The 23,220-nt window shown below is 54.2% G+C and overlaps 2 protein-coding genes across 6 annotated transcripts in view; one reads left to right on the top strand and one right to left on the bottom strand.

The window, feature by feature from the left end:
* Positions 1 to 3,479, top strand: part of SYTL3 (synaptotagmin like 3) — a 75,683-nt gene extending 72,204 nt beyond the window's left edge. For all 5 annotated transcript variants that reach the window (XM_079939582.1, XM_079939583.1, XM_079939584.1 and 2 more), the window contains 4 exons: positions 51 to 156; positions 1,076 to 1,181; positions 2,139 to 2,344; positions 3,103 to 3,479. In XM_079939582.1, coding sequence (XP_079795708.1) covers positions 51 to 156; positions 1,076 to 1,181; positions 2,139 to 2,344; positions 3,103 to 3,212 — 528 coding nt within the window. In that variant the 3' untranslated portion in view covers positions 3,213 to 3,479. The remainder of the gene's footprint in view (positions 1 to 50; positions 157 to 1,075; positions 1,182 to 2,138; positions 2,345 to 3,102) is intronic.
* A 712-nt stretch (positions 3,480 to 4,191) lies between these two features.
* The window catches only part of EZR (ezrin), a 49,339-nt gene continuing 30,310 nt past the window's right edge, over positions 4,192 to 23,220 (bottom strand). Inside the window, exons 5-14 of the mRNA XM_079938698.1 lie at positions 22,796 to 23,070; positions 22,146 to 22,229; positions 21,017 to 21,163; positions 13,855 to 13,951; positions 8,415 to 8,578; positions 7,912 to 8,042; positions 7,113 to 7,273; positions 6,735 to 6,827; positions 5,209 to 5,460; positions 4,192 to 5,108 (exon numbers count right to left, since the gene is read on the bottom strand). Coding sequence (XP_079794824.1) covers positions 4,944 to 5,108; positions 5,209 to 5,460; positions 6,735 to 6,827; positions 7,113 to 7,273; positions 7,912 to 8,042; positions 8,415 to 8,578; positions 13,855 to 13,951; positions 21,017 to 21,163; positions 22,146 to 22,229; positions 22,796 to 23,070 — 1,569 coding nt within the window. The 3' untranslated portion in view covers positions 4,192 to 4,943. The remainder of the gene's footprint in view (positions 5,109 to 5,208; positions 5,461 to 6,734; positions 6,828 to 7,112; positions 7,274 to 7,911; positions 8,043 to 8,414; positions 8,579 to 13,854; positions 13,952 to 21,016; positions 21,164 to 22,145; positions 22,230 to 22,795; positions 23,071 to 23,220) is intronic.

The raw sequence follows: 23,220 nt of genomic DNA on the forward strand, positions 1-23,220 counted from the left end.
TGAGAGAAGCCCAGGAGATTCTGGCTCTGGGGAATCCTCTCTTCCCACAGGCAGAGAAAGATGAAGACAGCGTCCCCAAGAATAACGGAGAACTTGTGGTCCGGGCCAAACTGGTCTTCCCTGCAGGGCCCGGAAAGCTCCAGGAGGCTCAAGAAGGTGGGTGGCCTCCAGCCCCACAAACGTTTGTCTGTCACTGTCCTCAGAGCCTGGGCAGTTTCCCAGCGTTTCCTCCCATCGCCCCCGATCCCACGAGCTCCAATAACTCCCACCCAACCCGCGAAGCCCAGCCCGGGAGGCGGGTTCTCTGGAAGCCTCGGCTCGGAAGGGAAAGGAACGACCAAAGCCAGGCCGCGGTGCCTGCTTTACGGGCTCCTAGGACACCTGCCCCGAGGCTTTCCTCCCAGGGGGCCGGCTTGCCTGGCCTGCCTGGGCCAACAGTCCCGCTGGGGCCCCCCTCGCAGACTGACCACCTGCGTGACGGCCGGGAGTTGGTCCCCAACTCCAGGTTCAGGCGCCTGCAAGGCTCCGAGTGACCGGCTCCCTGCTCCTGGGCCACGTGAGCAGCAGCTGCATGGCAGGATCAGGGTCCTCAAGGAGCTTCAGGAGACGTCACCGACTCATAACGTGGGGCACGTGGAAAAGACGAGGGTGGAGAGTGAAGACGGGAGGAGGGGCAGTTCCACGAAGTGACTCGTGACTTCCTGTCTGCCCAAAGAGGGGGTTCTGCTGCCGGGCTCACAGGGCCCCAGCAGGCCAGCAGCACACCCCACCGTGGTCCACGGGAGCCCCCGTCAGCAGAGGTCTCTTCCCCAACCTGCTGGCCACAGCTGGCTCGCGCCCTTGCTGCCGCCTCTCCTTGGCCCCTTGTTACTCTCGGCAGCTTCTGGTTCCCTGGATTTTAAGTCCTTCCCCGCTGCCGCCATGCTGCCCGTGCAGTGGTGCATGTGCTCCTCTGCCCGCGAGCTCTCGGGATCTGAGGGCTGCAGCCCACCCTCTGGTTAAGCTGCCAGTCTGGGTTGGTGCCACTGCGGGCCGCAGAAGTAGCGCTGACGGTGAATGCCAGCTTTCCTTCCAGGGACGGGAGACGAGCCATCACGTAACGGTCAGCTCTGTTTGGTAGTGCTGCGAGCCCAGAATCTACCTGTGCGCTCAGATGGTACCTTAAACTCATTTGTTAAGGGGTAAGTATTACCTTTAATCAAATATGATTTATTGATGATGTATCACACATATGGCATAGTCTCTGTAAGGGAGCACCGAAACGCGTCAGCCGTTTTAAACTCACTTTAGCTTGCCTGTGAAAATCTGACATAATGCGTGCTAAAGACGCGTTTCCAAGAATTCATGGGACTTGGGAGTGCTGAGGCTGGCTTTGGAATACCACATTGTAAACTAAACCCAAATCTTGTCAGTCCTTGTGACATCAGTAACTCAGCCCTAGGGACTGAGTGGGGAGCAAGCGGAAAGCAATGTGGTTGCTAAATATTTCTTTAGCTTAACATCTCCTCTTGGACCAACAGTAAGACGGATGCCTCTGCGCGCTTCATTCTTACTCACTTCGGGTGTAATGGTGTCTCCAAAAGTAAAGCACACGCCATTAATAAGTATGTAGAATTGCTAAATCCCCAGGCGGTGACATAATGGAAAAATGGTGGCTCACCTCACCCACACAGAACTGAGTGCATCTCCTAAGCCTTCCTTCCACTTACCTGTACGGCCTTGAGCAAGGGACTTAGCCCTTCTGCATTTATTTTCCTGAGAGCAGGGTTAAAGGAGATAACGTGTGTGCAGAGTCCTGGTCCCTGGGTAGCAGGTCTGACGAGCCTCGCTGTGGCCTGGTGGTCGTCACACCAAGGAGGCGGATTAAGGCAAGGGCCACGTGGCCTCGAAGCCCGACGTCCCCTTAACAGAGTACTCGGGACAGAATTCAGCTCTAAGGGGAATTTGGAACATCCTAGTGTGAGAGGTCACGTAGCCCATCTCAAATTTCCTTCTTGTTCCTTGCTCACAATTTTTGTTCTGCAGTGGGTTTAGCGCTTCTCTGAGCACTTAGGCTCACTGATGAGCAGGTGCCAACAGAGAGGGGGGGCCGTGTGGTGGGCGGAGCTTACAGGGTTTGAATCTATTTCCTCGTGCAGCTGTCTCACTCTGCCAGACCAGCAGAGGTTGAGACTGAAGTCCCCCGTCCTGAAGAAGCAAGCCTGTCCCCAGTGGAAGTACGCCTTCGTTTTCAAAGGGGTCACCCCTTCTCAGCTGAGGCAGTCCACCCTGGAATTAACCGTCTGGGACCAGGCCACCTTCGGTGTGAGCGACCGCTTGCTGGGAGGCGCCAGGCTTGGTTCCAGTGAGTCTGAGATATTTCTAAGGCCCAAGCTGCATCGGTGATCCTTAGTCACTGTCCTACCTCCATGGCTACCATGAAAAGAAAAAGTGTTCCCATGATGGCCGGTGACTTGACTGGCTGTGAAACTGCCTGGCCATCATAAATGGAAATTACTTAGTTCCAGCTTTTACTTTACAACTGAGCGGTAATACAGCAAAGCATTTCAACGATTTAGATGAGATTTAGCTCTGCTAAAGAAACAAAAATTCAAGGTCTCAAAATGGGCTGGGTACAGTATTTGCTTTTGTTTTTGGCCGGCCATCATAAAAGGATTATTTTCTTAAAGGAGAATATCTTCTTAACCCAAACAACTGGCAATTCAGAAAGTATTTCATTAATAGAGGGACTAGAGGGTGACGCTTTTCAGTGTCGCTCAGCAGAAGTGCTGCTGGCTTTTTGTGGGGGTGGGGGGGCAGCAGGGCCCCCCAAACACTGTCACAACCAAAACACCTGCACACATTCCCAGAGCCTCCGAGACCACTGAAAAGAAACGAGACTCGCTGTTAAATTACAATTTGTTTAAAAAGGAAGACTGTCCAAAGAACACCCTTTCCTCTAAGGAACTCCTCTCCTTACTGTGGCGGGGCACATTTTAATATGGTCTTAAGTTCTGGTGAAAAGTTACTGTATACTTTGCTGCTGGTCCTTTTTAAAACTGCGAAAGGACGGCGAGTGTCCCCTGGCCGCCATCACTAATCTGTCCCTTCGCTCACACACAGGGGAAGAGCCAGCGGGCGGTACAGACTCGTGCTCACAATCAAAGCTCCAGTGGCAGAAAGTGCTCTCCAGCCCCAACCTGTGGACAGACATGACCCTCACCCTGCACTGACCGGAGGCTCCGGGCGCAGCGGGGTTTCAGGTGCCGGGGCCTGATGGTCGGCTGCGGGGCTGGGCGTGCGGGTACGGGGGTGGAGGGTGGCGAAGGGCCCTGGGGAGTGTGAGCTCTCCCCGTCTACAGCCGTCCTGCCGCTGAGACGTTCTTCCACATTCCTGTGTATTTAGTCGGAACCATTATCGATGCTACATTAGTTAGGTCTCAGGTCGGTTATCTGTGCTTTGAGAGATGTGGAAAATGACCCGATTTCAATAAATGTTCAACAGTTACCCTGGTCTCCCTGTGCTTATCAAATAGCAAAAATTATGACCTTGTTATGTGCGTTTCAAAGGGAAAAGAAGGACGTGGTGGGTAGTCAATTCCTACCATTCTGCCGTGGAAAACCGTTTCTGGAGGAGGTCAGCCGTCCCCACGGGGTGCTGAGGGATGCCCGTTTCCAGTGGGTCAGCGCTAAGGTCACCCGAGGGCTGCCCAGCCCCACACAGTGCGGCTGCCAGGCTGCGCGGGAGCTGAGTCCAAGAAGGGCTGCTCCAGCAGCACCTGCCCAGAGACGCCTGCCGCCGCATCCCGCAGGCCTTTGGGTTCATCCTCACAGGACACCTGAAAGGAAAAGGACCGAGCAGAGCGTGGAAAGGCAGGACGCGAGTGAGCAGAAGTGGCACCGACGGACACCTGCCGCCTTTTCAAGGACGTGGTCCAGAAGGGAAGGAGGTCGGAACAGGTTGTGCTTGTGGAGGGACCGAGATGCTGACCGGGTCAGAAGGGCCCTCAGGGCTGGAGTCTGAATTATCAGAACAGCCTGCGAGTCATTTTCCAAACAAGCAGCTCTGATAGAAAATTCAAATTGCGCGTAGTCGATTACATGCACAAGGAACGCTTAGAAGTAAAAAGCCATTTTCCCAGATGAGATTACAACAGTTAATCAGCTTCACTGCTGCCCTCAGGTCACATCAGATTAAGTGCTATGGTTACGTGGTTTTTAATATGTAATTTTTATTATTCTGTAAAAGGTAACAAAATATACAGAATGAAACTTTCCCTTTTTTAAACTAATGTTACAAACCCATCTCATCACTTACATATAAATACTGTACTCTACAGCTGATTATTTAGGTGTATAAGTCCAACAATGTAGCCCTCTAGCTGTTAAGCATAAAAAAGAAAGAAAAAAAATTATCCTGAGTGATCGAATGATCACAGGATTTCATCAACTGAACTGAAGGCCTGGAGGAAGGAAATCGTGTGTGCAAGTGTGTGTGAGAGAGTACGTCAGACTTTTCAAAAATTTCATCCTTCAAAAACCAAATATACAAAGATGCATCCTTCATAGAAATCAATCAACAAGAAATCAATGTCAGCTAATTTCAAATAGAAAAAAGTATGGCACAGAATGTGAGCCACGATGTGGCTTTTATCACACATGCCAGCACGGAGTTAGTTATTCAGACATTACAGGCATCTTAACTGATTCAGCCCTGCTCCAAGCATAAAACAGGAAGTGATTCAATTATAATAATAAAAATAAAAATCAGGCCTGTTTGGCACTATGATACAGTTGGGAAAAATAAACTCCCAGCCCTAGAACATTCCCACTGAAATAACTACTCTCTTTTTAAAGGGCCTGTAGGATGACGAGGGCTGTAGGTCTCGAGAACGATCAATACAAGTACACGTTAGGAGTCGGCCAGCGGCCCTCGCTCCGCCGAGCCCGGGCGGCGGCGCCCTTCACATGGCCTCAAACTCGTCGATGCGCTGCTTGGTGTTGCCCTGGCGGATCTGACGCAGCGTCTTGTACTTGTCCCGGCCTTGCCTCATGTTCTCGTTGTGGATGATGTCATTGTGGGTCCGCTTGTTCTCGTCTCTGGCCTGGGACAGCTCGCTGGTCAGAGTCTGTAACGCGAAGCAGCCTCGGTCAGCTCGCGGCCCCACACAGAGCGCCCCCCACCCCCCGCCCCGTGGGGAAAGCGGGCCCGGCCCGCATCCCGCTCACCCTCAGCTGCCGCTGCACGCGCTCGTTCTTCTCGGCCTCGGTAATGCGCTTCTCCTCGTTGCGGTCGTCCAGGATGCCCTCACTGGACAGCTCGGCGCTGTAGCCTGTGTACTCCGTGCCCTCCTCCTGCGGGTTCTCCTGGACATGGTAGTTAACGGGCTCGTACACTGGGGGCGGAGGCGGCGGGGGCGCGGTCATCACCAGGTGCAGCTCCTCCTTGGTCTTTACCAGGTCATCCTGGGCTTCTTTGGCCTTTGAAAGCAGATTAATGGACAGCTGAGAACCTTTCACGGGGAACCTCGTGTTTGGACCATTTTCTTAAGAGCCGCCTTTGCTCTACAAGAAGGCCACCGTCCGTGCTAAGAGAAGAAGGATTCCGCTCCCTCCCCCCACTCCCTTCTCCTGGGGGCTGGAGATGCGCCTGGCCTGAAGCAGCACAGAGCCGAGGCGCCAGGAATGTGGCTGAGCAGGTGGCCCTGGTCTGTGCAGCCTCTTCCAGGTCTGCGGACCCGGATCCCCTGAGCAGGTATCAACTGTGCCCACGGCACCAAGAGAAACTGTCACACCAGGTCTTGACCTTTTTCTAAGTACTGTAACTTCTTTATGTCTGTAGTCCTTGTATATGTTCACTGCATATACTTTTGAAAAAACTGTCAAAAGAAGCAAACCCTCCAGCCACTGAGGAGCACTCCAGCATGCTGGTGTTCGGTTTGTTCTTCCCCTGCGCGGCGCTGCTATCAAGCCCCTCCCGGCCTGCCAGCCCCCAGCTCAAGCCCTTCTTACCTGCCACCCAGTAGCCCTTCCAGCAACTCCTGGGGGTCCGCACACTCAACCCCGCCCACCTCGTCACCATCCTGACCCCGAGACGCGCTTAGCTTGTACCCGTTTTGTAACCAGTTCCTCATTTAATACCTTATAAGGAGCACTTTCTCTGAAAACCTAAGGACTGAAGTGTTCTGCACACAGCTAGAGTAGGGGGATGGGGCGGGGGTGAAGACCCATGAGGGGGAGGTGCCGGCCATCCCCAGAAAGGACCACCGCAGAGGGGGAAGCGTTGGAAAGAGCTGGGGAGGGGAGAGGAGCCCCACGGCCTGGCCGTGGTCTACACTCTGAACCCGACGCACAGCACGGTCCCGGTACGCAAGGGGGCTCCCAGATGGAGACAGGCGCCCCTGACACCGGAACCAACGCGGTTCTCACTATGACAGCGAAAACTGACTAAACCCCTGGGGGTCCTTACGAGTCGGGTATTGCTCGTCCCGATCTGCAAGGAAACCGAGCCTCAGAGGCGAGGCCGCCAGCCCAGCAGAGCCTGGAGACCCCCAGGATCCAGGTCTTCCCACGCGTGGACCGGCGCTGGGAGCGGCAGGAGGGCTCCGCGCAGGGACCACGGCCGCGGCTGGGGACACCCGCGTAATCCCACACAAAGCTAGCCCCTGATGGGGGCAGCCAGAGCACGGTGAGCAAGTGGCTCTCGTTCCCCTGCTGCCCAACCCCCCCCTCACCGCGTCCTCGCCAGCGCTCACCCGGAGCTGCCACTCCTCCACCTCGTCCTCCTTGCGCCGCCGCGCCTCCTCCAGGAGGGCGATCTTGGCGGTGTGCTCGGCGAGTTCCGTGGCCTGGGAAAGGGGCCGGAGCCAAGGTGATTTCCGGGACGCGCTCGGCAGGCGCCACTCGCGAACGGAGGGCCACGTGTTCTGGTACATGGCCGCGTCCCCGTCCAGCGGTTTCCACCCGCCGCCCGAGGGCCAACCACCGCAGGGCCCCCTCCCCACGGGCCACCCTACACCCTCAGGCAGGTCACCTTACAGCCCCAATACCAATTATTATAAGGCGGGTGTCACTTTTTCAATCCCCAGAGGCGGCCTCTCTGTAACTGAGCACCGTGTGGCCGCGCCCCCTACCAGCTGCTCCTGGCTCTTGATCTGATCCGCCGCCTGCCTCTCCAGCTCGTCCTTGGCGTGCAGCGCGGCCAGGCGCTCCGCCTCCAGGCGCTCGGCCTCCTCCTGCGCCCGCTTCCTCTCCTCCTCCAGCTTCAGGGCTCGCTGGATCTGGTCCGAGAGCTCTAGACACAGCGCAGAACCAGAGCTGCTCAAGGCTCCTGCCAGGGACCCTGCAGTCTTGCCCCGAATTCCCACCCAGAGGGGACCGGATGGGACACGAGCGTGAACACACCAACGCCGCAAAGCGGTGGGCCGAGTTCCACGGTGCCGGGACCTCTTCTCCCCGGGACACTGAAGGGGACGCTCACGGTGGTGAAACTGCCCTCCCCCGGCCAGGCCCTGGCCGCACCCTCGTTGCGCTGCTCTCCCCAGAAACTCAGCATCTGCACCGCTCGCCTGGGGTTCAGCTTATAGCGGGGGAGATGCAGCGCAGCTCCGGAGCCCGCAGGCCAAGCATTCTATCTCACGGAACCTTAACATCCTCATCAGGAACGGGGGATACTTCAGCCTTGCCCTCACAGGCCCGGGGGCAATTCACGGGATTACTGCGCATAAAGCACTCGGCACAGAGCCCACACAGGTGTTAATAAAATACAGAATTAGTTTCTGCAACCGTTTTATCACGTCTCTTCTGCAAGTCTCTACTTCGGGTGTGTGCTTAACTGGGATGTGTGTCCTTGGGACGGGGTTCCCTCCTGGTTGGCGTGTGCCGACCGTCGGCCCTGCCGTCCCAGCCCCCCGGGGCAGAGGCCCCGCCCACCTTTCTCCGCCTTCCTGGTCTTCTCCGCGTAGTCCTGGAGCCTGAGCATCAGCTCTTCCTTCTCACGCATCATCTGCTCTTTCTCTCTCTCCACGATTTCTCTCCTTTTCTTCTCGGTTTCCAACTGCTGCCTGTTTCCGGGAGGGGAATCGGTGGTGGCACGGGGCTCAGACTCCGCACAGCGGCCTGGTCATCCCAGCCCAGGCACATGAGGGGCAGCTGCGTCTTGGTTACCAGCCGTCCCCAGCGTCCAGTCCAGGCCCCGGGCCCGTCCATCCAGCAGAGGACACTGGTGACAGCACTGACCCCAGGTGCCCTGACTGCTCTCCACCTCGGGCTCGGGCTCTGCCCACAGCGAGACAGCTCCGAGGGCTGAGCCGCGGCCCTGCAGACTGTGATCCGCCGGCCCTTCTGCGGGGAGCAGCGCAGACACGGCTGCCCGTCCCCGTGCCCGGGAGAACACGCCCCGACCGGCCCTCCTGCCACCGCCCGCCCCTGCTCACCGCTCCAGCTGCTTCTGCTGCTTCTCCTCCCGGGCCTGGGCCTTCATCTGCTGCACCTCAATGGTGTCGGGCTTCCTGCGGCGCATGTACAGCTCGTGGTTCCCCATGCACAGCTGCAGGATCCGCTTGTTAATTCGCAGGCGGGGGGCATAGAACACGAAGTCCTGCAGAAGAGAACAGGGCAGACTGCGACAAGGGGAACGCCTTCCTTTGGCTTTCTTGTTCCAAACCCGACTTCACCCACTTCTGGATACCTCTTCGAAAAGGACAAACGTAGCAGAGAGTACGGGCCAGAAAGGGGGTTCAAGGTAAAGCCACTGACCCCGAATGACAGACAGATGTTCCTGGTGCCGCGGGGCACACGTTCTGCAGGACAAGCAGAGGGGGTGTGCGTGCTGAACCTCACGGCTGGACCACAAAGCTGCTCCGGGCCCAGCCCCCCCGGCCTTCAGGCTAACATCCTCGTCCGGCCTCTCCAGCCCCACAGCCCTGTCCGTCCCCGGTTCCTGCCCGCACAGCACAGCCTCTCCTACTTCACTGAGCTTCCGTCTCCTCCATCTCAGCCTTTCGCCTCCCATGCTGCTACCAGCGCACCGCTAGGGTCACCGGCGGAACTTTGATGCCAGCCCGTCAGCTCCAGGACCAGGTGCAAACGCCCTGGGCTGGCGCACGTGAAGGCCTTCCGGCCCTGACCCACCCCTTGTTCACCTAAACTGCACTCTTTCACACCGTGAGCACATCCGCACACAGTCCCTCCTACTTGGCATGTCATGTCCAATCCCACACACCCGAGGCCACAGCACTTCCACGAGATCTCTCCTCCTCCACGGCTGTCACTTCTGTGCCCCCCGCACCTGATGGAGAGGTCAGCTGCGGCGTTGCTGGTGCCTTGCCCCGCTGGCTTGTTCCGCTCTCTCTCCCCCAACAGATGGTCAGCTCCCTGGAGAGCTGGGCCACGTTCATTCATCTCTGCGTCCCCAGGACCAGACCAATGTGCCCAGGGAACAACTCTCTGCCGGTGACTGACAGTTCCCGCGGCACTGTCGCATCTGACCCCGTGATACTGGGCGAGTCGCTCCGTCACTCTGAGCCTCAGCATCTTCAGCTACAACTAACGGTCTTGTGAGGATTAACTCAGAAAATGTTCACAAGGACTTAGAAAGGCGTCTGGCACAATGAAAGCTGCCTCAGACTTCGGGCTGTCTTACAAAACCGCTACTGGAAAGCCGCCTTTTTTTTTTTTTGCGGTACGCGGGCCTCTCACTGCTGTGGCCTCTCCCGCTGCGGGGCACAGGCTTCAGACGCACAGGCTCAGCGGCCATGGCTCACGGGCCAGGGAAGCCCTGGAAAGCCTTCTTAAAAACAAGAACAAAATCACAGCATCCAAGAGCTTCATGACTTGTGACCACACGAGTCCGGGACAAGGATGACACAGGGTCTTGTTTCCTAGCTCCTGATTACCCCTGTAATTAACAGAGGTGACAGAGGAGCAGTATAGTTTAGAAACTCTTGCTAAAAGCTACTGGAGGGCTTCCCCGGTGGCGCAGTGGTTGAGAGTCCGCCTGCCGATGCAGGGGACGCGGGTTCGTGCCCCGGTCTGGGAAGATCCCACATGCCGCGGAGCCCCTGGGCCCGTGAGCCATGGCCGCTGAGCCTGCGCGTCCGGAGCCTGTGCTCCGCAACGGGAGAGGCCACAACAGTGAGAGGCCCGCGTACGGCCAAAAAATATATATATATTGGAAAAGGCGCATCTGCTTCCTCTTCCCGCTTTCCTTTCTCTTCTGAGGCACAGGGCCCTCAGCACCCGGATGCCGACCACTGCGACAGGGAGGGGGTGGCTGCGGCCAAGAGGCGGTGCCGCGTGTCCCAGAGCGACTTCCAAAACCTACAGGAGCACGCCGCGTGAGCTGAGCAACAGGCCCAGGAAGGGCCTGCTTAGTGCCTCAGTCTGGTACACCTGTCCAAAAATGCTAGGGAGAGAGTAATGTCGAGCCTGAGAGCCCACGGACCTCCTGGGCGGAGGGGGGCTCTCCTTGGGGTTTCACGCACTTGTTATTAAGTCATCGGGTTTCCCAAGGAGGTGTCTGCGGAGCTGGGAGAAGCGGGTATTTTTATTACCCACCTGTCTCCTATTACACAAAGAGAAAATAATCTCTCGTTACGGCTGCACAGCCATGCTACCCAAATGGGTCTTGACTGTGGTTCCTAAGTATTTGTAAAGAAACTCTAATTAGCACGAACTCCTCTTCAGAAAAATGTCACTTAAAAAATATCAAGGGTCAGAACTGCAGGTGACACTCCCCACAGCGTCCGGTTGCCCGAAGACAGGGCCTGTGAACACCAGAGACAGCGAGAGCATCGATGGCTTCGCGGGAGGTGGAGGAGCCCTCGCGTGCCGCCTTTGAAGGAGGCCACTTCCTGACTTCAAGTTAAAAACAAAAACTAGAAGCTTTTACTTAGAGATTTCTAAACCCACGTCTCCAGCCCAGGCCTCCTGATGAGACCTGGGGCAGGCCATCTTAGCTGGCAGAGAGCGACGTCCTAAAAACCGAAACCGAGCATGAGGACGGCGAACCCAAGTCCCCAGGGACACGGAGGAGGAAGGAGGGAAGCCCTGGCGAGCCCCGGGGCCGCCCTCTGCGCAGGCTGGGCAGGGCCCGCTGCTGTCACGTGCAGGTCTCCATCCTTCCGCCTCTCCCGTGGGGCAGGAACAAAAGGCCCATTCTCGAGGGGAGCCAGCTGTCTCGGCCCCGTGAGCCACCCAGGCAGGCACTGCGCAGCACCAGAGTCAAGATCACGGCCCCGGACCGCGGCACCCGCGTGGCCGGGGGCGGAAGCTGCCTGGCTGAGGCGCGGGGCCGGCGCTCAGCCGGGGCTTTGCCCAGGGGACCGCCCTCCACGCAAGCTCAGGAATCCCTCCCCCGAAGTGGTGACGCGACCGCGACCGGGTCTCCTTTTCTGTCTTCTACGCAAAGGCGTGAACTTGGACATGTGGTGTTCTACCGCCCCAGGCGCTAAGCCTGCCTGCCGCTGCGCAGAACAGCCCTGGGAGGTGTGCGGGCCCCAAGGGACCCGTCCCCCCAGCCAGCCCCCACCATAAGGCACCCAAGCAGAGGACGCCTCCTCCGTGAGGCCCCCCAGACCCACCCACCTGAAGCCATCGCCCACCCCACCTCTCATCTGCGTCCCCCGATCTGTCACTCAGTACAGCTGCACCGTTAAATTCTCTGCCAGAAAGCACGTTACTTGTTTCGTTTGTCTTCACCCATCTCTTCACTGGCGTGTACACCTCGTGGGGCGGGACCTGTCCTGTTCCGCCGTGCACACCATCCTAGTATCGCGCCTGACACGCGGCGTGTGACCAGCAAATGTTTCTCTCTCCCTTTTTCCCCTTTCAAGTGATGGCTTCACATAAAACCAGATTATAGCAAAAGTATACTCGGCTAATGCAACCAGATGTAGCGCAACTGCCTTTGCCTGGGAGCTTGTGATTGTACAATATTCTTCAGCTTTTCGGAAGCTAAACTTAAACCAAATGTGAAAAAAACCATACAACTTAATTCTTAAACAGTCTACCCAGAATTCCTGCTTCTGTCACTTCTCAAAAAATGTTCTGAACAATCAGTAACGTCTCATGAACAGACAGTAGCCTACACAGGATCGCAGGATCTTCTCGCTCTGACTGCCCCATCTCACTGCCCACGTAACACTGGTAACAAACACTACGACCCTCGGTTCACGGTGCTGCATACTAATGTGACCTGTTACCATGGAGCTGGAGAGCCTGTATTAAACGCTTGTTAATTTAAAATAGCTGTGCAACTGCCCATGGAGCAGGAGTCATGAGTCTGCGAACAGCAGGAACACGGAAAGTGTCTTTCAGTGAAGACAATACTTCTACACACAGCGTCCAGACCTCTGGTTTTCCCTTCCTCGGGACTAACCCCTCGTGGGAGGAGCAGCTGGACAGCAATGCCACACGCTGTCCCGTGAGCGTTAACCGTCACCATGCGGTGCCCAAGCCCTGGAGGGCTCCCAGACGTGCCTCTCTGAGCCGAACATTGTAACTAAGGAACCAAATTACATGAGACACCAAGTTCCTTCTGAACTGTAATTCTGGTAAAATTCACGACAGGCTCCAAGAAGGATAAGAATTTCTTCTAGTGGCAGTTTTTTAAAGAACAGATTTCCAATTAGAAAACGAATTCCTGGGCTTCCCTGGTGGCGCAGGGGTTAAGAATCCGCCTGCCAATGCAGGGGACACGGGTTCAATCCCTGGTCCGGGAAGATCCCGCATGCTGTGGAGCAACTAAGCCCGTGCACCACAACTACTGAGCCTGCGCTCTACAGAGCCCACGAGCCACAACTACTGAAGCCTGCGCGCCTAGAGCCCATGCTCCACAAGAGAAGCCACCGCAGTGAGAAGCCTGTGCACCGCAAAGAAGAGTAGCCCCCGCTCACCACAACTAGAGGAAGCCTGTGTGCAGCAATGAAGACCCAACGCAGCCAAAATTAAATAAATTTAAAAAAAATTTCCTCCATGTCTTTTCAAAACAAAAAACAAACTCCTCACCCATTCCACCACTCTACATTACGTATTGTCTTAATCTTTTGAGCAAACGCAGCTGAAAGTTTACATAATTTCCACAATGTACCGGTCTTTACAGCTATTAGCTAACAGTCGGTATTCAAATTCTAGGATATGACGTTCCTTTTCTAGCTAAGTCCTCCCAGGATGACTGCCCAACAGGCTCTTCTTTGTGAGGGGCTGTTTCCTACATCAGCACCGATGTGAAGGTGCCAGTGTGAAGACCACCTGCGGGGCACAGGGCAGTGAGAGGAAAACAAGGCGCAGTCCGTACCAGGAGGAGGGGGGGATGCGGGGGCCAGCAAGTCTGACGTATCCTAACGTGGGTAAGTTGCAAGGACAGCTCACCAAGTCGAAGCCCGGCCCCGAGGCTTGACCATCACAGTGCGTGCTCCAGGGGGTACCAGGGCAATGCTGCCGTGAGCACCCCACCCCAGGCCCACTGCCTGGAGGCAGGCTGGTTTTCCACACGAATATGAACATTTCACAAGCCCAGAAATGCAACACTTTGTGAAATGCTTATCATTTAGCAAAGGTCGATGACTCAGAACCGCCCTTTTCTTCATAAGGAATGAAGGCCATTTGGAAACTTAGATGACAAGAGTCAGCTGGCTTCTGACGGGTGGACCGCGGGGTTCCACCATAACCTCCTACTGCAATGCCCAGTGGCAGGGCCCAAGGGGACCTTAACCCTCCATGTACCCTACTGGGACTTCTTCCCCCCGCCCACACACACACAGGTAATTCTGAGTATCACCGGCTCCTTGTCACACAGAGAAATCTGACCTTTATCTTGGAAACGTATTTGGCTGCAAGATGAAAAACAGTAACCTGTAACTGTTATGAACTTACGGGAGCCTTCTTGTCGATGGGCTTAATGACAAACTTTTTGTCATTGAAAGAGATGTTCCTGATTTCGCTCCATGGGAAGCCAATCTTTGGGGTCAACCTAAGGTTAAAAAAAAAAGGTGGGAGAGTTAGATGGGTACTTGGATTGGCTAAGAAAGGTTTGTAAATCTATTCTTAATTTCTTTTAGTCTAATTTTAAAAAGTACAAAGCTAGCCTGAGAACGATATTATGTAGTGTACATCATAACTGAGTGTACATCATAACTGAACAGTTGCCACTTGTGCTAGGTTAGCTGACAGGTGGGTGTCACTGAGGTCAAGCTCTAGGAAGCCTTGATATGCTCCCATTGGCATTTGTCTTTCTCAGTTACTACGTCCAGTCACCCCGGCTTGTAATCTTGAGGTCAACTCTGATTCCTAACCAGGCACATCCTTTCATCCTTTGAAGTATCTATCATGACCATCTTTTGCAATTCATTTCCACATCACCACCCTAATCCCACCTCTCACATGCCAGCAGCCTAACCAACCAAGTTCCTTCTGTTGCCTACAGAACCCTACTTCCAGTCTGCTTGTCTGATTAATGTCCCTTTTGGTCAATCCATTCCCCTCCTGAAAAATGTCAACACTGCCGCCCCAATACCCCACCCCCGGTTTCTACAGGATGAAATCCACAGTCCTTAACTTCGCATCCAACAGCCTTCTAACCTAGACCCAGCTGCCTGGTTCAGCCCATCCTTTCAACACAGGGTTCACTGCCGCCCCTCGCATGGAAGGGCCTCCCTCCTCCCTCCCCCACCACTCCCAGACATGCACCATCAGGCCAGCTCACTCTCCCTTTCAGCCGCCTTTCCCCTCTCAACCAGCGTGCAGTCCCTTATGCTACACAAACTATTCTTGTTATTTAAATTACTGCATTATTATTTAGTTCTTTGAAAACCAGGCAGGTGAGCAGTCTGATGGCAAAGACCACACCTTATGTTTCCTATTCATGCTATACCCAGGGCAGCTATTCACCAGTGGAAAAGGAAAGGGCTGGTATGGTTCAAGTCCAAGGTTTCCTTACCGTATTGCTGTCTGTTTCTCCCTTCAGAAAACTGTTAGCATTTGCTTAATATATTAGGTGCTCTAATGTTGGGTGCATGTATATTCACAATTGTTGTATCTTCTTGATGAGCTGAGGGCTTGGTATACGGATTCTGCCCCTCTAGTTCTCATCTTGGTGATGCATGCTCTCCTGGCTGGTCAGACAGACACCTTCCCATGTCATCCTCCAAGTTCCAAGAGAGCTCTCAGATCACACACCCTAACAGTAGCCCCACTACTGTCCTACTTAATCACTACTAGTCCACTACTGGCCGAAACTCTGGATTTTTAATTAGCATTTCTGGGACAGCTTACGGTATGGCTTCAAGACCACATTGCTCTACTTACCTCATAATTTCCACCCTCTTCTTCATCTCCTCCACCCTATTCTTTCAACACATTTACCATGGATGCCATTCCAGAAGGAATGACAGATCCTCAAGCAACCTTTCAGAGATGCTGCCATGAAAAACGGTCCTTGCCATGAGCCATAGAAACTTCCCGTTTAGAAAAGAGCAGGAGTGGGGAGGACTCTACTGCCTACTGACATGTTTAAATAAAAACTGATGGGCGGGGACTTCCCTGGTGGCACAGTGATTGGGAGTCTGCCTGCCAATGCAGGGGACACAGGTTTGAGCCCTGGTCTGGGAAGATCCCACATGCTGCAGAGCAACTAAGCCTGTGATCCACAACTACTGAGCCTGCGCTCTAGAACCCGCGAGCCACAACTACTGAGCCTGCATGCCACAACTACTGAAGCCCACGCACCTAGAGCCTGTGCTCCACAACAAGAGAAGCTGCTGCAATGAGAAGCCCGTGCACTGCAACGAAGAGTAGCCCCTGCTTGCTGCAATTAGAGAAAGCCCTCGCACAGCAACAAAGACCCAACACAGCCAAAAATAAATAAATTAAAGAAATAAATTAAAAAAAAAAAAAACTGATGGGCAATGTAGGTCCTGTTATGACAACACAAGCCAGGTCAAGGCAGTGGGCGTGGCCTCTGAAGGCCGGGAGTGGGCACCTAAGCCCGACAGGCTTCTGGGACCCAACAGTCAGGGCACTGGCCAGGCTGTGGTTCTAAATGTCCAATCTTTTTGATATACATCCTTTTTTTAGTTTTGTCCTATAGGATCACCAATGCCCATTGAAATACATCTGGTTAACATGCTTCACAGCACTCAAAAAAGCATGCAGGGAGTTTGTTCAGTTATTTTATCTCCCACTGTATATGGGAGATATACACACACACACACACACACACACACACACACATATATTGTTTGAAGAAGTAATTTTGTATATAGGTGTCTGAGCACTGGAAAGGACCTCAGGATGTCACCTGGTCCTGCCATGGACGTAACCTCTATCCTTACGTGGAAAGGCCGTAAAAGAGAGACATCGGGTAGGCACTTGTTGCTTCAGAACACTTTCCTCCAAAACACAAGGCCAACAAGCTGGGAAGAGCAGAAGAGCCAGGAACCAGCAGCTGCTCGGCTCTCGGCCACGCAGGCAGCACGGTGGGCCGGGCTTCCAACGCAACAATCTGTTCTCTGCCTCCTAGTTCTATACGAGTCTCTCAAAATAGTTTCTAACCCAGAAAACTTGGACCTTCAGGCTAGACAGACATCTTTCTCTCAAGGGTTGGGCATCCTTTCACCACGGCTTCCAGCTTCTTCTTTCTGCTGTACCTGCAAAGTTTGTCTTTTTTTAAGACTCTGAAACATCGTATAACAATTTATAGCCCCATAAGCAGGACTGCAGTATCGAAAGATGAGGACTAAACATGAAAATTATGACTCACCTCTAAGTTAAAGAACCTCCTTTTATTCTTGACCACAGTTGGAAGATTAAAGTCTTACAAGGATTTCTTTCTCTTTTTTTTTTTTTTGAGTTCACTTAGAGGACACAAACAGAGAAGGACCCACAGAGAAGATTTCTAAAGGATTTATAAGTCACAAATTTTAAAAGTGTAATTCTCGAAAGATTGGGGACCAGAGCTCTTTGGAGAAACAGCCGATTCCAGGGCTGGAGCACCTGGAGGTACCAGTATGTAGGAAGTGCCTTGAAAATAATGGGGTCAGGAGGGCCCAGGAGCCACTCAGAGGGGCTCCGAAAAGCAAATCTCAAACGATGTTAGCTACAAAATAACAGTATAGATTATGGCCCATAGAAGAAAACACATATTAACATACGTAACTAAACAATAAGTGGAGAAATTGGTTCCTTATAGAATTCCATTAATATGTGTAAATAGAATGGTTTTTTTTAAAAAAATCACCATTTCTCAAATATTACAGTAACTGCTTCATGCAAGTCTCATCAGTGGATGTAGAATTAATAGATGAAGTTTAAGAAACAGGATATTCACATAGTTTCAAAGACTCTCCCCTAAATACACTTGTCCATTACGAAGGGGAGGTGAGTAACTTTGCAGAGAAGCCTGGCCAAAGCCACCTTGACCCGAGATCAAAGTCAACACCAGAAGCAGGATGTTCCGACACCACACGCTGCCTGCAAGGGTGCGACAGCACTTCTGTCAGATTCATGCCCAAAGCGCAAACCTCAGATCTTATCACGGGAAGGTATGAGACTGATCCAAGGTGAGGGATTTTCTAAAGAGTCAATGGTCAGTGCTCTTCACAAGTGTCAAAGCTGTGCTAGACAGACAGACAGACGTTGGGACTGTCCCAGATGGGAGGAGACTGGGGAGTGTGACAACTAAATGTAGGTGGGATTCCAGGCAGATCCTGGGGCAGGAAAGGGACACTGGTGGACAACTGATAAGACCGTTAAGGGCATCACGTATCAAGGTGACCATCCTGACTGTGTTTATGTTAAGGTGTTGACATCTGGGGAAGCTGCGGAAGGGCACATGGGAATTCTTTGTACCTACTATTTTTGGAAACTTTTTAAAGTCTGAAATGATTTCAAAACGAAGGGTTAAAACATTTACATTCAAAATGCGCGGCAGAGTGAGGACGATGCTCCGCCTCTCGACAGGAGCCTGGATTTCACAGGCATGTGTCTGTCTAACGTCAGCAAAGGAACACTCAGAATTGTGCATTTCATTATAATTAAATTTTACATCAAAAGAAAATCAAAACATACTGAGCTCTAGCGAACAGCATGCATTTTGGGGGAAGTATACCGATGCCTGCAATTTACTCTGCAACGGTGGGGGCAGCCGGCGGGGCGGAGGGCCGTGAAATGAGGACGGGGAGGGGCGTGACAAGGCCCGTGGCGACATGCTGATGGGAGGCTGCTCGTGGCCGCGGGCACGTGGGCTTCACTGTGAAATGCTTTTCATTTTGCAGTGTTTTGAAAGTTTTCACTGAAGAGTTTAGAAAGGTCTGGGGTGGGGGGATGGGCTGCAGATCATGCCATGCCTCACGGAGGGGGAAGAACAGAGAAGAGCTGCCAGGCGCCCCCCCCCCCCCCACCAGAGGCCGCGGCAGCGATAACGGAGATAAGCAACAGTGGCTGAAGCTCTTCCCACACTTCCATGTGGAAGAAAAGGCGCTTGGGGGGGGGGCCTGGGCCTCACTCCCGCTCCCACCCTCTGCAGGGCAGGCCCGTCAGAAAACTCTCCCCACAGCCGCCCTTCCTGCCACCCGCCCAGCCACACTAAGAAGCCACCATGGCTTCTCCTCAGGCCCTCCCCGCACGTGTCCGGCCTCTCTTCTCGGCCAGTCTGAGCTGGGCTTCTAAACGTCCCCCAGAGGTGGTCTAACCGGAGTCCTCGCAGCGGCAAACTTCTGTAAGAAACTAAGTTATTCAAAAATTCTGTCTGTTCCGCGTTCAAGTTAGGGTACCAAAGACAGAAAGGAGAGGATGGTCTGACAGCTGTGACCCGACGTATTTGTTAAAACAAAGCACACACAGATCCGAGAATCGCCTTCTGCTCTCCTCTGCGATACAGGTTAAGCCACTGACGGTAAGGCATGAAGACGTAACCGCCCCCGCGCCCGCCAAAGAAATCTGCCTGTGAGCATAATTTTAGAAACTGGAAAAAAATAATGTACTTAAATGGTTGAAACATCATTTCTAATGCCAATAAAATAGAAATGTAAATCAGAATACATGATTTGCAACCCCGGGGAAGGAATGGAAGGGAAAAGACACTTGGCCTTCAATTCGCCCCCTCCTGGTCTACAGCCCTTTCCCAGCATCCTCCCTGCTGGAGCCCTGGGCCCGTGGCACATTCAGAAACTCCTACGGACAGAAGGACTAGGGGAGTGAGCCCCGGGAGGGACGAAGCCGGGGGAGAAGCGTGCTTGCAAAGCACTGAAGAATTTGGGGCAGGATCAGCTCCTCTAGTTTTTGTTGTGGCCTGAGGATGCCGGGTAGGGTTATAACACAGCTCATCTCAACTTTTTCTGTCCCATGCTGACAGCAGCGTGCGGGCACGCTGCCTAATTCCTCCCTCTCGACGTTCTCTCCTCTTCAGATCTAAGGGTTTACAGAAAGGAAGACAAATGCTTCCTGTCCTACATGCTCCCAACTTGACTGTTATACGTACGATGAAAAAGGGACCCCAAGAGACTTTTTTCTTTGGGGAGAAGACCCTTTTGAGAGGTTGCCCGTTTCACAGCTAAGCTGGGGGAGGGGAGGAGAGCGGAGGCAGGACTGGAAGAGCCAAGCTGCTCAGAGTTTCACTCGGAGGAAACGGGATTTGCGTGGGTGAGGGAAGTCACAAGCTGACAGCATGTCCCTGCCTCTGGCTCTACCTGGCAGCTTGAAAAACCTGTTCGGAAGCCCCGGCCTTGGCTACCTCACAAGATCTGCTCATTCAGGAAGGCGGTTTCCCATGTATATTCCCACGAGGCGGCGGTGCTCCCTGCTGACCAGCTCCCGCCCTCCAGCTCAGGGGCCTGGGCTGGTTTCCCGAGTCCCTGACTGACGCAGACTGTTTCTGCCTGTCCACAGCACTGGATCCAGCACGCCGGGGAAGGAGCAAACCAAGAGTCCCCAGTAACTCACTTCGGGGTCCTCAGGTGAGTCCCTGCGACCCTCTGCTAAGCACGCCACGTCCTAAGTGTAACTGGATTCGTCCGACTGGCACCGCGCCTCCCGGCGGAGACGCTCTCCTCCACCCACTCTGGGCGCGCGGTGGAGGGGCTGGAACGCCAATCACCGGTCCCCACCCCAGGGGAAATGGGTCTGGACTGTGGGTCCTGGCCAGAGCGCCTGTGGCCGGGATTATGGTGGACTCTGTACAGGTTATCGTGTGTCAGAAGCGGCGCTGCTGCCCTCAAGAACGTCAGGGTAGGGGTGGGAACCTGGGGCCTGGGGGAGCCGAGAGCAGGTGAGACAGGTGAGCTGCCACTCCAAGCCCAAGGAACAGGGAACCGCCGCGGAAAACTTGTCCTCGCCGAATCAGAATGATTTGTGTGTGTGTGTGTGTGTGTGTGTGTGTCTAGCCCCTTGGCAGGAAAAAGGCATCTGCGCAGAACTGGTAACCACAGGAATGGGCAAAGGAAGCTGGGGGAGGCCAGCCTGCTTGCACTGAACTGCAGCAGGGCCCACTCCACAAACTAACACACTGAGGCAATCGGGTACCTCCTGCAGGTTCAGAGGATTTAGCTAGACTGTCCGCACAGAAAGGCTACTGTGTGCAGAATCTCAAGGTCCCTGATTGCACCATAAATATTCTGGGTCGGATCAGCACACACCTCAAGCCGCCCAGCACTGCTGGCTGGTGGCTATGGGCGTGCCGGTACCTACAGGCAGCTGGGGCGGCCTCACAGGAAGGGGCGGGAGATGGCTTTCCTGCAGCTCTTGTTCTTTCACAAGCTCCAAAGTCCATGAGGTCACGGACCGGTGTGGTCCCCCTGCTGGGCCCCTCGGCACGTGCCACACGTGCTAATAATGAACAGGCTGAGAGAGAAATAATGCACACCTCTGAACCGACCTCCGACATGGCCACGTCACAGTCGCAAAGCTCTTAAGCGTCAGACACTGGGCCAGTAAGTTGCTAGATAAATACTCTGAAGAGAACCCCTATGCACATTTGCCATTTTCTCCATGGTTTCCAGGCCTGATACCCCACCAGCTGAAGAAAATATAAAGTTCAACTCACTTATCATCTTTCTCATAAATATTTAGTCCAAGGGCATCAACTCCAAGCCAAAGGTCTGTTCCTTTCTTATTTTTTATCTCAAAATAGTTGATCCCATACATTTCCAGGTCCTGGGCAATCTTCAGATACTCCAACATAGCACTGTCTCTGGGTGGGGAGAACAAACATTGGCATCGTCGTCAGCGTGCGCCCCGCGCTCAACAGTTACACCGCCACCAGGAACTGAAACGTAGTACATCACGGAGGACGGCCTGACAGCCAGGTGCCTCCGTCCCTCTGCCGGCCTGTGCCCCAAGTGGGCGCCCAGCCATCCTGGACACTGACCACGGGCGTATGTCACGTGTCAGGAAAGAACCAAACTGGCTCGTGCTGCCCACTCTGGACACAGAGGGCTTCCCTTGGAAATTCTATCACCGGGCACGCCCTCTCTCTCTCTGTGGCCCACACCGTGCTTCAGGGAGCCCACCGTCTGCCTCACTTGGGGCCACTGCTTGGGTTTTGAGTTGTTTCCCTCCACAGAAGATGCTCGGGTCAGGCAGGAAACTCTAAGGACACAAAGTCTCTGAGGCCCAAACTGCAAATGAACTTCTGAGGATGGGACATCATGCCAAGAGCTGCTGCCAGTGCCCGAGAGGAGTATTCTAGGACAGGCATCTGGTCGCTCCGTTCTCACCAGCCGCAGGTCCCACCCCGACCCTCTCCACACCTCGCTGGTGCTCCTTTATTAGCAAGTGTTTCTCACTTGGGATCTTTTTTTTTTTTACATTTACAACCTTTTGAAGGCAACCACCTTATGGACGATGAACGAATCAGCACCTCTGTGACAGGGAAAAGAAAATGCCTGGTGGGCTGCGAGCAATGCTCCGGCCCCCTTGACTAAAATGAAGAGTTTCAGACACAAGCTTTTCTTTCCTCTGAAACAAGGAGGGGAGAAGGCTGGAGGGACTGAAGGTGTAAACCAAACCACTTCTGCCCTGGTGGCAGTGGGGAGGAACAGCTGGCTTCGTTTGGGAAGAAACCTCACCAGCAGCTCCTTACCTTCCCTGCCCCTCTAGGCACAGCTCCAAGCGAGTCACCTGAAGGACCCGAGTCCCCTGAAAAGAAGACCGGCTCCCAGCCCAGCACTCACTTGAGCATCCCACGGTGCTCGGCGTGCCACACCTGGATCCGGTCCTCCCACTGGTCCCTGGTGAGCTTGTGCTGGTCCATGACTCTGGATCGCAAAGGAAGAGGGCACAGAGCCGTCACCCCAGAGGGCCGGGAGCAGCGTGCGACCGGCCACTGAGCACCCTCACACAGACCCTGACTGTTCTTTCAAATAAAACCATCTACTTCCTAAGATGCGGCATTTCTATTGATGACAATTAACAGCCTGGACGATTTAGAACCTGGAATGAGACAAACCCAGTCTTGCTGGAAACACTTTTAAAAGGTGTTTTATTTTAAGTGGCCTCTCCTTCCAAAAGAGGTAATTTATGCGACCGCCAGTAAATAAAAAGATTGAACAGGGGCCGGTTTACCATATACACCAGGGAGAGCTGAGACGGTTCCGCTCCGGCACCTGCGGCTCCTGTGAGGAGGGCCCCCTCCCCTGCTGAGTCCCTCTGTCGCAGAGGCCACTCCAGGGTCCACCGAGGGGTGGCAGGGCCTGCGGAAGGCCGGCCTGTGACTGCAGACAGAGTCCCCAGCCTGCAGAACACTCGCCCTCCACAAAGCCCTTCTGCCTCCCGACCCTCCTGACACGACGCTCGCACGCGGGCCCGGCCCCTGCCGGCTCACCTTTGGGGGATCAGCCGCTCGGAGCCAAGGTACCCGGACTTGTGCAGCTCCTTGCCGTAGTCCCCAAACTTGGCCTGCACAGCGTAGGAGCCCAGGAGCACCGCCGTCTCGGGCGGGCAGTAAATCTCATCGCTGAGAATCCCCTCCTTCACTTGCAGGAAGAAAAGCTTCTGGGTGATGTCCTGGATGAGCTCCTCGGACACGTCTTCGGGGTAGAACTTGGCCCGGAACTTGAACTGCAGAGGGTTCTCCTTTCTGACCTCCTGGGCGGACACCTGGGCGGCAGAGGCCAAACCCTCACTGCAAGTTCGAAAGACAAAGACCTGCCTTCCCAACACAGGTTTTAACCACTGACTCAAAAGCGTCCTTCAGGCCAGTTTTCAGAAGATAATGTTTGTTCTGAAAGTCACGTTTTTAGCATGGAA

The sequence above is a fragment of the Stenella coeruleoalba genome (genome assembly GCF_951394435.1).
Source record: "Stenella coeruleoalba genome assembly, chromosome: 12".
NCBI classification, from domain to species: Eukaryota; Metazoa; Chordata; class Mammalia; order Artiodactyla; family Delphinidae; genus Stenella; species Stenella coeruleoalba.